The sequence below is a fragment of the Pseudorca crassidens genome, chromosome 8, assembly GCF_039906515.1.
Source record: "Pseudorca crassidens isolate mPseCra1 chromosome 8, mPseCra1.hap1, whole genome shotgun sequence".
Classification (NCBI taxonomy): Eukaryota; Metazoa; Chordata; class Mammalia; order Artiodactyla; family Delphinidae; genus Pseudorca; species Pseudorca crassidens.
In genome coordinates, this window is record NC_090303.1 from 25441963 (window position 1) to 25456236 (window position 14274).

A 14274-nucleotide genomic window follows, 5' to 3' on the forward strand; every position below is an offset into this window, starting at 1 on the left:
TAAAAGGTGGTCGGGGGAGTAAAAGTATACAGTTCTAGAATGCATTCTAATTTAACTTGTTTTCAACTTAGAGTAGACTGTTATGTATATAAGCTGTTATATGTGAACCTCATGGTAACCACAAAGCAAAAACCTATGGTAGATACACAAAAGATGAGAAAAAAATCTAACATAACACTAAAGAAAGTCATCAAAACACAAGGGAAGGGGCTTCCCTGGTGGTGCAGTGGTTGAGAGTCCGCCTGCTGATGCAGGGGACACGGGTTCGTGCCCCGGTCCGGGAGGATCCTGTGTGCCACGGAGCGGCTGGGCCCGTGAGCCATGGCCGCTGAGCCTGCGCGTCCGGAGCCTGTGCTCCGCAACGGGAGAGGCCACAGCAGTGACAGGCCCACGTACCTCAAAAACAACAACAACAACAACAACAACAACAAACAAACAAAAAAAGAAACACAAGGGAAGAGAGTAAGAGAAGATGAAAGGAGCAGAGAAGAACTACAAAACAGCCCCAAAAAACAATTAGCAAATTTGTACATATCTATTAAACATTATTTTAAATGTAAAGGGAATAAATTCTACAATCAAAAGACAGAGTGGCTGAATGGATTAAAAAACAAGGCCCATCTACATGCTTCTTACAAGAGACTCACTTCAGATGTAAGGACATACATAGACTAAATGTTAAGGGATGAAAAAAGATGTTTTATGCAAACAAAACCAAAGGAAAGATGGGGTAGCTATACTTATGTCAGACAAAATAGACTTTAAAATGAATAATGTAAAAAAAAAAAAACCAAAGATGGTCATTACATAATGATAAAGGGGTTAAACCAACAAGAAGATATAACATTTGTAAATATTTGTGCACCCAAAATAAGAGTACCTCAATATATAAAGCAAATATTAACAGACCTAAAGGGAGAAAATGACAGCAGTATAATAATAGCAGGGGACTTTAGTACCCCACTAAGATCAATGAATAGATCATCCAGACAGAAAATTAACAGAACATCAGTCTTAAATAACACATTAGACCAGAAAAATTTAACAGATGTATACAGAACATTCCATCCAAAAGCAGCAGAATACACATTCTTCTCAAGTGCACATGGAATATTTTCCAGGATAGATCGTATGTTAGGTCATAAAACAAGTCTCAATGAATTTAAGAAGACTGAAGTCAATTCAAGCATCTTTTCTGATTATAATAGTATAAAACTAGAAATCAATTACATGAAAAAAAAGGAAAAAAACCCCACAAATATGTGGAGATTAAACAACATGCTACTGAACAACCAATGGGTCAATGAAGAAATCAAAAGAGAAATCAAAAAATAACTTGGGACACATGAAAATGGAAATACAAGAAATACAACACACCAAAATCTATGGGATAGAGCAAAAACAGTTGTAAGAGGGAATCATAGTGATACAGGCCTACCTCAAGAAACAAGAAAATATCAAATAAACCATCTAACTTTACATTTAAATGGACTAGAAAAAGAAGAATAAATGAAGCCCAAATTAGTAGAAGGGAGGAAATAATAAAGATCAGTGTGGAAATAAATTAAACAGAGACTAAAAGACAACAGAAAAGATTAATGAAACTAAGATCTGGTTCTTTGAAAAGATAAACAAAATTTTTTTGATGCACCAAAGAGAAAAAGAGAGAGGGTTCAAATAAATAAAATCAGAAACGAAAAAGGAGACTTTACAGAAATACAAGGAATCACAGAAATACAAGGAACCATAAAAGACAACTAAGAACAATTAAACACCAAGAAATTTGACAACCCAGAAGAAGTGGATAAATTTCTAGAAGCATACAACCGGCCAAGATTCAATGATGAGGAAATAGAAAATCTGAATAGACCAATTACTAATAAAGAGATTGAATCAGTAATTGAAAATGTCCCAACAAACAAAAGTCTAGGACCAGATGGCTTCTCTGGTGAATTCTACCAAACATTCAAAGAAGATTTAATATCTATCCTTCTTAAAACTCTTTTTTTTTTTTTCGGTATGCGGGCCTCTCACTGTTGTGACCTCTCCTGTTGTGGAGCACAGGCTCTGGATGCGCAGGCTCAGTGGCCATGGCTCACGGGCCCAGCCACTCGCCGGCATGTGGGATCTTCCCGGACCAGGGCACAAACCCGTGTCCCCTGCATCAGCAGGCAGACTCAACCACTGCGCCACCAGGGAAGTCCTGTCCTTCTTAAAACTCTTGCAAAAAATTGAAGAGGAGGGAATGCTTCCAAACTCATTTTATGAGGCCAGCATTACACTGATACCAAAGCCAGTAAAGGACACCAAACACACACACACAAATTACAGGCCAATATCCCAGATAAGCATAGGTGCAAAGATCCTCAACAAAATATTAGCAAACACAATTCAACAATACACTAAAAAGAGCATACACCATGATCAAGTGGGATTTATTCTAGGGATGTAAGGATGGTTCAACATCTGCAAATTAATCAACATAATATACTACATTAACGAAATGGAGAAAAATCACGATTGTCTCAAATAAATGCAGAAAAAGCATTTGACAAAATTCAACTTTCATTCACAATAAAAACTCAACAAAGGGGGTATAGAGGGAACACGCTTCAACATAATAAGGACCCTATATGACAAACCCACAGGTAACCTCATATTCAATGGTGAAAAGCTGAAAGCTTTTCCTCTAAGATTAGGAACAAGACAAGGATGCCCACTCTTTCCACTTCTATTCAACATAATATTGGAAGTCCTAGCCGGTGCAATTAGGAAAGAAAAAGAAATACAATACATCCAAATTGGAAAGGAAGAAGTAATACTGTCACTATTTGTGGACAACATGATTATATATATATAAATTCATAAGACTTCACAAAAAAACTTTTAAAATGAATAAACTCAGTAAATTTTCAGGGTACAAAATCAATATTCAAAATTTGGATGCATTTCTATACACTAACAATGAACTATTAGAAAGAGGAATTAAGAAAACAATCCCCCCTTTATAATTGCATCAGAAAGAATAAAATACTTTATTTCTATTAATCAAAACCATTTTTGATATTCCAGATAGGAATCATGGATTAGGGCAAAGGATAAAGGGCCAAATGAATGCCGGTGAGTTTGTGCATTATATAAACCTTACCTAGTATCTTTGTCTTACATCACATTGGCTAAACTTGAGTCGCATAGCCACTCATACTTGTAAAGAAATTTGGAGGACCAGGACAGCAAGGGAGCATCCCCACTTCTATCATCAATGAAAACACAGACTGCGGCTTTGGAAGACTCCATACACACTACCTCACTGGATCACTAGATAAACTCAGTGAAGTATGTATTCAGCACCTACATTGGTGCTATGAATTTTTGAGTGTTAGAATATTACTGTTTCCCATTATTTTCTGCTCTTACAAAAACCAGCCTCAGGAAGAATGCCTTAAATATTAAACTTTTAGTTGTGCATGGCCCAAGACCAAAGACAGAAGCAGGAGAGACTAATTTACCACAGGAACCATGGAGGAGCTTCTCTTTGTTTTGCTTTGAAAAGCAGCTATGAGAGGAGCTGAGTAAGGAATGATGACTAAATGTAATGTGCTATCCTGGATGGGATCCTGGAACAGAAAAAGGATGTTAGGTGAAAACTAAGGGGGCTTCCCTGGTGGCGCAGTGGTTGAGAGTCTGCCTGCCGATGCAGGGGACACGGGTTTGTGCCCCTGTCCGGGAGGATCCCACATGCCGTGGAGCGGCTGGGCCCGTGAGCCATGGCCGCTGAGCCTGCGCGTCTGGAGCCTGTGCTCCGCAATGGGAGAGGCCACAACAGTGAGAGGCCCGCGTACAGCAAAAAAAAAAAAAAAAAAAAAACTAAGGAAATCTTAAAAAATGGACTTTATTTAATAGTAATATATAAATATTGGTCTATTAATTGTAACCAATGTACCATATTAATATAAGATGTTAGCAAGAGAAGAAACTGGGTGTAGGGTATATGGAAGCTACCTGTACTACCTTCTTAATTTTTCTGTAAATCTAAAACTCTTCTAAGAGTAAAGTTTATTTAAAAGGAAAAAAAGAGTAAATAACTAGGAATAAATTTAACCAAAGAGGTGAAAGACCTGTACACTGAAAACTATATACTGAAAGAAACTGAAGAAGAAACATGGAAATGAAAAGACATTCTGTGCCTATGCATTGGAAGAATTAATACAGTTAAAATGTCCATATTACCCAAAGCAATATACAGATTCAATGCAGTCCCTATCAAAATTCCAATGACATCTTTCACGGAAATTGAACAAACAATTCCAAAATTTGTATGGAACCACAAAAGACCCTGAATAGCCAAGAAATCTTGAGAAAGGTGAATAAGGCTGGGATATCATGCACCCTGATTTCAAACTATATTACAAAGCTGTAGTAATCAAAACTGTATGGTATTGGCATAAAACAGACACATAGGTAAATGTAACAGAACACAGAGCCCAGAAATAAACTCAAGCATACACGGTCAATCATTTACAACAAAGAAGCTAAGAATATACAATGGGGAAAGGACAGCCTCCTCAATAAATGGTGTTGGAAAAACTGGACAGCCCAATGCAAAAAAAAAAAAAAAAGAATCCAGACTATTATTTTATAGCATACACAAAAATGTACTCCAAATGGATTAAAGATTTAAAAGTAAGATCAGAAACAAAAAACTCTTAGAAGACAACACAGGAAATAAGTTCCTTGACATCAGTCTTGGCGACGATTTTTTGGGTCTGACTCCAAAAGCAAAGGCAACAAAAGCAAAAATCAACAAATGGAACTATATCAAAGTAAAAAGCTGCTGCACAGCAAAGGAACCCACCAAGAAAATAAAAAGGCAACCTTCTGAATGGGAGAATATATTTGCAAAACATATTATATATACAATAAGGGGTATTACCCACAATATATAAAGGCCTCATACAACTCAATAGCAAAATTACAAATAATTCGACTAAAAAATGGGCAGAACATATGAATAAACATTTTCCAAAGAGTCATACAAATGGCCAAGGGGCACATGAAAAGATACTCCACATCACTCATCTTTAGGGAAATGCAAATCAAAATCACAATGAGATAGCTCACCTTAGACCACACCTGTCAGAATGGCTACCAACAAAAAGACAAGGAATAAGTGTTGGTGAGATCGTGAAGAAAAGGGAACCCTTGTGCACTGTTGGTGGGAATGTAAATTGCTGCAGCAACTATAGAAAACAGTGGGGAGGTTCCTCAAAAAACTGAAAATAGAATTACCATATGATTCAGTAATTCCACTTCTAGGTATTTATCCAAAGAGAATGAAAACCCTAACTCAAAAGATATATGAACACCCAAGTTCATTGCAGCATTATTTAAAGTAGCCAAGATATGGAAACAACCTAAGCTTCCGTCAATGAATGAATGGATAAAGAAGATATGGTATGCATATACAATGGAATATTATTCGCCCACAAAAAAGAATGAAATCTTGCTATTTGCAACAACATGGATGGTCCTTGAGGGCATTATGCTAAGTGAAATAAGTCAGACAAAGACAAAAACTGTATGATCTAATTTATATATGGCATCTTAAAAAAAAAAAGTCCAAGCCTTAGACACAGAGCACAGATTGGTGGTTCCAGAGGCAGGGCGTAGAGGGTGGGCAAAATTGGTGAAGGGGTCAAAAGATATAAAACTTCTGGGTATAAAATAAATACGTTATGGGGATATAATATATAGCATGGTGACTACAATTAATAGTACTGTATCTGAAAGTTGCTAAGAAAGCAAATCTTAAAGTTCTCATCACAAGAAAAATAATTTTTGGAACTTTTTACAATGACATATGGTAACAACCTGTTGCAGTAACCATTCTGCAGTGCATACAAATATCGCATCATTATGTTGTACACCTAAAACTAATACAATGTTATATGTCAATTATAGCTCAATAAAAATGTAAACAAAAGAGAAAAGAATATCTAATTTTTAAATAGAAACAATATTTAGCACATTTAAAGTAGTCATCAGATTTCATATCTATGCAAATATAGACAATATTTCCATTTTTCTGAAGCTCAGCACCTTTTCTTAAAATTACATGCAACTGATATCTTCTGTCAAATTATGGAGTATTTATTCCTGATTTTGTAAAAGATTACATGCTAAAATTTCTTCTTGATAAAGCAGAATCTTTTCAACAATTATTTCCCTTGCATATTAGCAAGCAAAACAAGTTTTGTCTATTTATATACATAGCCTCGCCTTTCCTTATGACCCTTATTGATCTTAAAGATTTTCTGGAAAAAAATATACAATAATGTTATGAAATGTGAATTTGTCAAACAATTGGAATTTTTTCAAGAAAAATTCAACTCAAACAAAAATAATTTGCATGAACGTTTTATTCATTTGAAAAGGTATATGGCAAAAAATAAGAATTATAAAAATTATGAAATGCAATATCTAATAGGAGTCACAGTTCTTTTTTTATTTTTTGTTGCGGTACGTGGGCCTCTTACTGTTGTGGCCTCGCCCGTTGCAGAGCACAGGCTCCGGACGCGCAGGCTCAGTGGCCATGGCTCACGGGCCCAGCCGCTCCGTGGCAAGTGGGATCTTCCCGGCCCGGGACACGAACCCGTGTCCCCTGCATTAGCAGGCCGACCCTCAACCACTGCGCCACCAGGGAAGCCCAAGTCACTGTTCTTTTAACATGCAAGATTTATCTAGCACAAATGTAACTAACTAATAACACCTGAAGTACATTCTCCTATAGTAGTGATGACCATCTGGTTGACCTTGCACTAGATGAATAGGGAAGGCAAATCTGTAAATCATTGTTTCCCAAATGTTATCACCACCACAAGAAGGGATGGAATTTGGATGGGAGAAGAGATCTCTTATTTCACCCACCTTTAAATTGACTGTGATTCTTAATTGGACAGTAAGACAAGACTGAGAGGATTCTTCTAATGTGTCACTCAGAAATTTTTAATTATGAAATAAATGAAAGTATATATCTGTATATATTTAAATTAACATATATTCATATATATGTCAACCTTGTACAAAGTTCTATATTTTGATGTTAAGACTAAACCATTTTGGAAGAAATTTAGTAACCTATTCAGTGCGATACTCAGAGAAGTCATAATAAGATCAAAGAGACACTTTAAGTGATAAGAAATTTGGAACAGGATCTCAAGCAGGTTCACTGTCAAATCTCTTAAGAAAATTAATATGAATTAATGATTGAAATATATACATTTTAACAATTGGTTTTGCTCAAGGTACTTTTCCAATGATACTTTGTCTATTATACAGTTCATTTTTGGAGTTTTTTTGGTATTAATTTAGAAACCGTGGCATTTCATTATGCTTGTTGATATATCTCTTTAAAACAGTATTCAAATTAAGTGAATTCTATCTCTCTAATTATTTCCTATTAAGACTCTTGGGAAGAATAAAATAGGAATTATAAGACTTTCAGATCATTCGCTTATCTAATCATGCTGTATTCTGCATATGTTATAAATTAAAGTATTATTCTATAAGAATCAGTTTTGAGATTAAGAGCATTTAAAATTTTAGATATGCAGAATTTTAAAAAGCCCATCATAATTTCTAGTCACTTTGTAAATAGCAGTCACTGTCCTACATGGTATTGAAGTTTGGTTTTAAAAGATTGTATTAATTTCCTCTGTAAAAGGTAAATTGTAATTGTCTTTTCAAACACAGACCTAATGAATTCTCTCTACTGACACACTTGTTTTTAATGTTTACATATTTCGGTTTAAGTTTCAGTTAAAAGAAGTTCGATTAGTTTCAAAGTAATAGAGAGAGCAAGTTTAGATACCTCATCTATGAGACCACTCCATCTTCCTATATGCTGAGAGAAATACAGAAAACTGGGGAGAAATTGTACTGTTCCTTAATGCCTTTCTTTTTTATTTGATTAGGTAATTCATAGTTCTCAACTTAGAAGAGGTGTTGGCAGACTGCAAGATTTGTTAGTAATTAAAAAAAAAAAAAGATACTTCAAAGGTCTGTTTTTCCTTTCTTCCCAACTTAACTGCATAGCCATGGTCTTTTGAGGGGAATGCCTAACTCAGAAGCTAAGGAAACAAGTAGAAGCTCACACACTCTAAGTTCTAAATAAGGCCCCTTCAGTGCTTATGATGATCTTGGGGAAAGCACTTGGTGATTTAAGAAAGAAAGAGAAAAGGATAGCCATTTGAGTGATAAGTGTCAGTCATACTGCTGTTTGACATTCAACATAGAGTTTCAAAGACATCCTGCTACATAAGGCTTGAGAGTATACTATTTCTCAAATGAATGAAAATATGCCCAGTGACACTGAGGTTTACGCAGAGACAGAGCTGAAAGAAGTAATAAAAATATAAATGACCTGACTGGCAGGATGATCTTCCTGCCTGATCCATTTCTTTCTTTCTTTTTTTTTTGCGGTACGCGGGCCTCTCACTGTTGTGGCCTCTCCCGTTGCGGAGCACAGGTTCTGGACGCGCAGGCTCAGCGGCCATGGCTCACGGGCCCAGCCGCTCCGCGGCATGTGGGATCTTCCCGTACCAGGGCACGAACCCATGTTCCCTGCATCGGCAGGCGGACTCTCAAACACTGCTCCACCAGGGATGCCCTCTGATCCATTTCTTATTCCATCTGTCCAATTAGTATGCGTTACGTGACTGACCAAAATCATCCATCTACAAGTCATTTGAACCATATACATTAAAGCTCATGCGCACATTTGGCAAACCATACCCTCAGAGGACCATAAGCCTTTCACGTTTGTGAAAATTTGAAATTACACTCGTTTCCCTAAGCTTCTGAAGAGAACATCTGCATACAACAGCAATCAAAATATTGCAATATTTCCGACTATTCTTTTAGGCCCTTTTCAATTAATTAGGAGACTTTGCCAACCTCAGGAACTCCTCATGGAAATAGAAGAAACACCAGTAGAACAATGTATGGAGAGACCAGTTTTGAGGCTAAGGCCCAATATGTATTATAAAAAATTGTAATAATTAAACCTGCATAGCTCTTTCTGCTGATGAGGATTAGCAGTTAAGGGGCGTTCCTCAACAAAGCCAAGTGACTACTAAGATCAAAGACCTTAGGCTTTGAGTTCTTCACCATCTCCTCATACGTGTGCATGCAAACACAGAAGAAACTTCAGAAAGGGCAGAATATACTTCAAGCATTTTCATAAACAAATGCAAGAGAGGCTTTTGTCTATTAACAAATAATTTAAAATAGCTGTCATCCAAAAAGCTGTCCACTAGATATTTTTAAAGCTAATCAATACTCAATAATGTTTTACTGTCTTTAGTAATTTTTGAATCTGGATAAGAAAAAATACTTCAAATAACATTGTCCTCAGAGTGTTTATCAACTTTCTTACCATCAAATGTTAAGTAAACTCTTGCTTGGGGCTGAGATGATCCTTTTACACAGGTAGAACAAACAAATACTCCAACCAAGACCCAAATTGCCTGGAATGCCATTTCTTCAGATTTGCAAGTTAATATCCAAGGGAAAGTACCTTTAAAATAAAGATAACAAGTTTGTTATATTTCACTTCACATATTAGGAGCACACCCCCCCTTCCCCCCACACACGCAAAACCAGCAATCTAGACAGAGCACTCTATTCACAAAAGACACAGCTGAACTTTTACAGTCATGCAAACAGTAGGAGGTGCTGTGACTGTTTCTTAGATGTGAAAATTTGGATTTGATTTCATTTGTGTCTGGAAGTCTTTGTTAAAAATGAAATTATTTCATCTTCCAGCAAAATAATGCTAATATTAAACAAGGCAGCCAGGAAAAAGTTACTGATTCCCAAAGGAAAAGCCAATATTTAAACTTATTTTTCGCTTTAAAAAACACATTACATTGAAAAGACTTGAGAATGGTGCAAATAGGTATTAGTGGATGAAAACTTCTCTTTCTACCATAAATATAGTAGCAGTAGGAAAATCCCACATGAACATTCACTTCCACACACTCATTAGCTCTTTTGGAGTAACCATCTCTGAAATGATATTTCTACACAGAGATCTACTAGTGCTCAATCCTTGATCACTGGAATTAGTTATCTGCCAGTTTATACAGATGACCATACAGCTGTTAAATGATGTAGATGAGGTAACCATGGATTTGTGCCAAATTCAAACCAAAGACTTAGTGGTGAGCAATCCAGTGAACCATATATCCCTCAATGCATATTTAAAATAAATCGACTAGAAAGTGGGCTGTCAAAATGTCAAAAGATAAATCAGAGAGACAGGTATTACTGTTTGAAACTGTAGCTATAAAATTGACACATGCTATTAACTAATGTCTGAATAACAAAGATCAGGTAATGTGTAACTTCATATCTATAGGAGCTCTAGTGGCCACAATATGCAAAATAAACTCAGGACCATAAAAGAAACCCCATCATTTTGAATCTACCACAATTATACAATAAGATGACATGACAGAGTTTAATCTAGAAATTTATTTTTACAAGTTACAACAATACTGATCTTCAATATTATGTGGCTTTTAAAATTAAAATTTTACCACTAATTTTATTCAATAAAGAAATGCCACTAAAATTTGAAAAGTAACAGAAGCAATAGAAAAGCTTTAGTAATACAGAAGCAAAGGAACAATTAAACCGAACATGCCATTGTAAACAAAAATTATAAGTTGATTTCCTAGGTGGTATATATGTTATAAGAGGCAGAAACAAAATTGCATGCTTCTTTTACCACACAGATGGAGGAAACCCTAGAGATGTTTGTGTTGGTAATTTTCAAAAGAAACACTTTCTTCCTGCTTCCACAACCTCTTCACCTTGTCATCCCTAAATTAACTTAGAAGAAAATTGATTTTATAGGGTGACTTTCCCTTAGTAATTTACTCCCTGGTTTTGTTGACTTTATGTATAAAGACCCCCACACACAAAGCTATAAATATGCCTAAACTTTGTCTCTTTATTAAGCAGGCTGATAATAATCACGAATTTCTACATATTGCTATTAACAATATCTTATCTGATATGCCTCCACGAGAGCTACATATGCCACAAATTGCAAAGAATAATATTGGAGATGAAATGACAGGTCAAGTGGAGTGAGTATACAGAGCAATGTGATTTCAAGCCAACCTAGAGCTGAGAAGGGACTGAAAGCCAAGTGTCTCATACACGCCCCCGCCCCTCATATTTTATGACTTCTTCCCTTTAACTCAAACACTTAAGACATGCTGCTTGTTGTTTTCACTTGTACTGATTGAACACTAATAACACGTAAGAAAAGGACTCTTTTATAAAATCCTCTCGAGTAATTTTGCCTTAGAAGGCAGGGAAATACTCAACTTTAAACTCTCCGCAGGTGTCACAACCTAAAGAAACAATTCCAGCTGGGCTCTCAGCAAGGGAAACACTTCCATGACAAACTGCATGCGCTCTTAAGAAAATATCCAGACCTGAGCACACTGATATGTGAAAAGTCTATACCCAGACCCAAAAGTTATATTTTTCTAAATTTGTAATGCTGAAAACAACGAATCCAGCTTACCGATGTGGGACGAGATCAGCACGGAAAAGTCAATTTGCTACAGGTTTGGATCCGCGTGTTTGTAGTCCTTTTCCCCAAAGACCGTAATTTCTAGGGCGTCCCAGAGGTGAAATTCTTTCTTCCCGGTCCTCTGAGTTTCTTTGTAAAGGAATCCTCAGCGTTGCAGTGGCGCGGCACCGGGAGCCCTGCTCTGCGTCGCTCAATCAAGCACTATGAAGTGAATGGAAAGTGGCCGGCGCATGGGGCGAGCGCTCGGGTGTCCGATTACAGCGACGCGGCGCGCGGCTCTGGCTGCCCCAGCGCGCCGCCCAGCCGGCTCGCTTCACCCGCCCAGCACACTCGGCCGCATCTCCACCCGCCGCGAGGCCCCACCCAGAGCGCGCCCGCGAGAGGGTGGCAGGGAGCCGCCAGGGCGGGGCCGACCCCAGGACAAGCCGCCCTAGAGATACAGGAATGCGCCGCAGCAGTCTGGGGGACGAACTGAGCACCTCTGCTGCTTTCGCGCTCTGCAGTGGAGTGAACAACTTAACAGGGTGTGCTCCAAGGTTTTTGTTTGTTACCGGCTGCTCTTGGAAGGCATTCAAGATTAAGCTTGGCCTTAAATATCAAAGTGCAAAGCAGCTTTTGCAAGAGAAGGATCACTAAATCCTTTTAAGGCAAAGAGATGCGTTTTTAAAAGGGCACGAGTCTCGTTCTTTTCCCGTAGAAAATTTTCTAAAACCGGTCGAGATAAACCAACAGCCTCGTCGCAGATGCTTATCCTTTTAATGGGTATTGTTTCCTATTGTTTCCTTAATGTCCGAAAGGCAGTAACTCTGTTGACCTCACCACGTTGACTCATAATACAGTACTCTACCTCCACCCTCCCAGATATTACCAAAACATAATTACAAGAAATTATTTCACAGTTTTGTAAAGGAAGGCTGTTCTGAACTATGCCAGCAGATAGAGGTTTACAAATCTAGGCCTCAGGGGGTATATTTCAGCACTACTTTCAGATAAACTTGTTAAACTCTGGAATGACTTTGATGTTTAAGTGAAAATTATTTCTCCGGATCACAATGAGCTACATACTTGAACTTCGGGAGAAATGAGCTTCGACCTCCATAAAATGAGCAGGTACTTGCTTAAAAATCACTGTGGGCTACAGCCCAGCAGATGTCACTATACAGAGGGAACATGGAGTGTAATTTCTCCACCTTGTTCCTCATAATTTTCTTTATGTAGTAAAGCAGATCACTAAATTCTTATAAACTATCATAGAAAACACTTCTGAAAGTGCAAAATCTTTGATGGAGTGGGACAGCTGAACTAAATCTCAGGTAGGAGGAAGTGAAGAAGTGATTAAGACATATCTTTCATGTATCTAAGCACCACTTGTTATGTCGACATAAGTCATGTCCCTAACTCTTTCTGTATAGCTGAGATATGAAGGGATCATGTCAAATAAGAATGCAAATTTAAGTGTTCAAAAATTATATTCCAGGGCCAATATTATCTTTAAACACAACTATGTTTATGAAAGAAATTTCCAATTCAGTGGATGTGTTCTTTTAAAAAAATCTAATACAGTTAAATTATTTTTTGTGATAATTAGTGCAATAAAAATGTGAGTAGCTCCTTGACATAAGTTTGTAATAATGAATTTAACCCACAAAACATCTGACAGTATCAAAAAACCAGATGCAAACATGAGTAAGCACTATGCATGGTTTTCTCTGAAATACTTCTGAAACTGATTAAGATCCAAGTTATACTGACCACTATTATCTTCCTACTGATGCCTGAGTCAGCATTTGTAAATTAGGAAGACAGGGAATAAGTCATTAAGAAAGAAGAATGCTGTGAGCTTTAACAAATTATGTAATTCTTAATTTCAAAACGTGGAGTCATTAGACACTGATTAATCTATAAATCTATGTAAAGTAGAATATATTTACACATTTATTTTTCAGTTTCAGGGAACTGAGATGAAGAAATGCAAGGTAAAATGCATGTCAAATGGTGTTTTTACAGGGGAGTTTACTACCAAACTCAATTTATAAAAACCCAAAGCATTATCTCAGTCTCTCATATATACTCAAAAGGCTTTAAGAAAGTGTGACAAATAGTTTAGATTTAACTACAGTCTATGAAACTTGTGCTGTGATTCCCTCTATCTTTCTTGAATAAACTTCTTTTCTATGCATTTAATTGAATTGTATGCCTAGTACTGAGACACTGAATGCTATTTGCTTAGTACTCAGACATTTACCATTGGCCGCACCTCAAAATAAGTCATGAAAATATTGATAGGCATTAGCTAAGGCAGATTCAAGCACAAGGACGCAATTACTTCTCATGTTTGACTGAAACTTGGGCCATATAGTGAAATTTTAACAGTGGCACTAAGTTCCCATAGCAAGATTTCTCTCTGCTCCCCTTTCTCCAAACTGCTTAGGAACCTAAAACACCTTGACAGGACTTACATAAGAAACATTGCTGGCCAGTGCTACTTTTCTCCCATGCAGTCTTTGACTCTTACAGGTGGGAAAGTCCTTACAGGTGGGAAACAACATGAGCTAATTGTGTAAGCTAATTTGGGAAAGGTGGACACTACATGGATGTACAAGAGTAATGACACAATTAAATTTCGAGGCTACTAATTACAAATTTTGCCCTCATCAAAATGT

The 14274-nt window shown here is 37.0% G+C and overlaps 1 protein-coding gene across 1 annotated transcript in view; it reads right to left on the bottom strand.

Annotated features, from left to right (window-relative positions):
* Positions 1-11910, bottom strand: part of SEMA3C (semaphorin 3C) — a 186685-nt gene extending 174775 nt beyond the window's left edge. The window contains exons 1-2 of the mRNA XM_067746073.1: positions 11603-11910; positions 9437-9577 (exon numbers count right to left, since the gene is read on the bottom strand). Of these exons, the coding sequence (XP_067602174.1) occupies positions 9437-9539 (103 nt within the window). The 5' untranslated portion in view covers positions 9540-9577; positions 11603-11910. The remainder of the gene's footprint in view (positions 1-9436; positions 9578-11602) is intronic.
* Positions 11911-14274: the final 2364 nt, after the last annotated feature.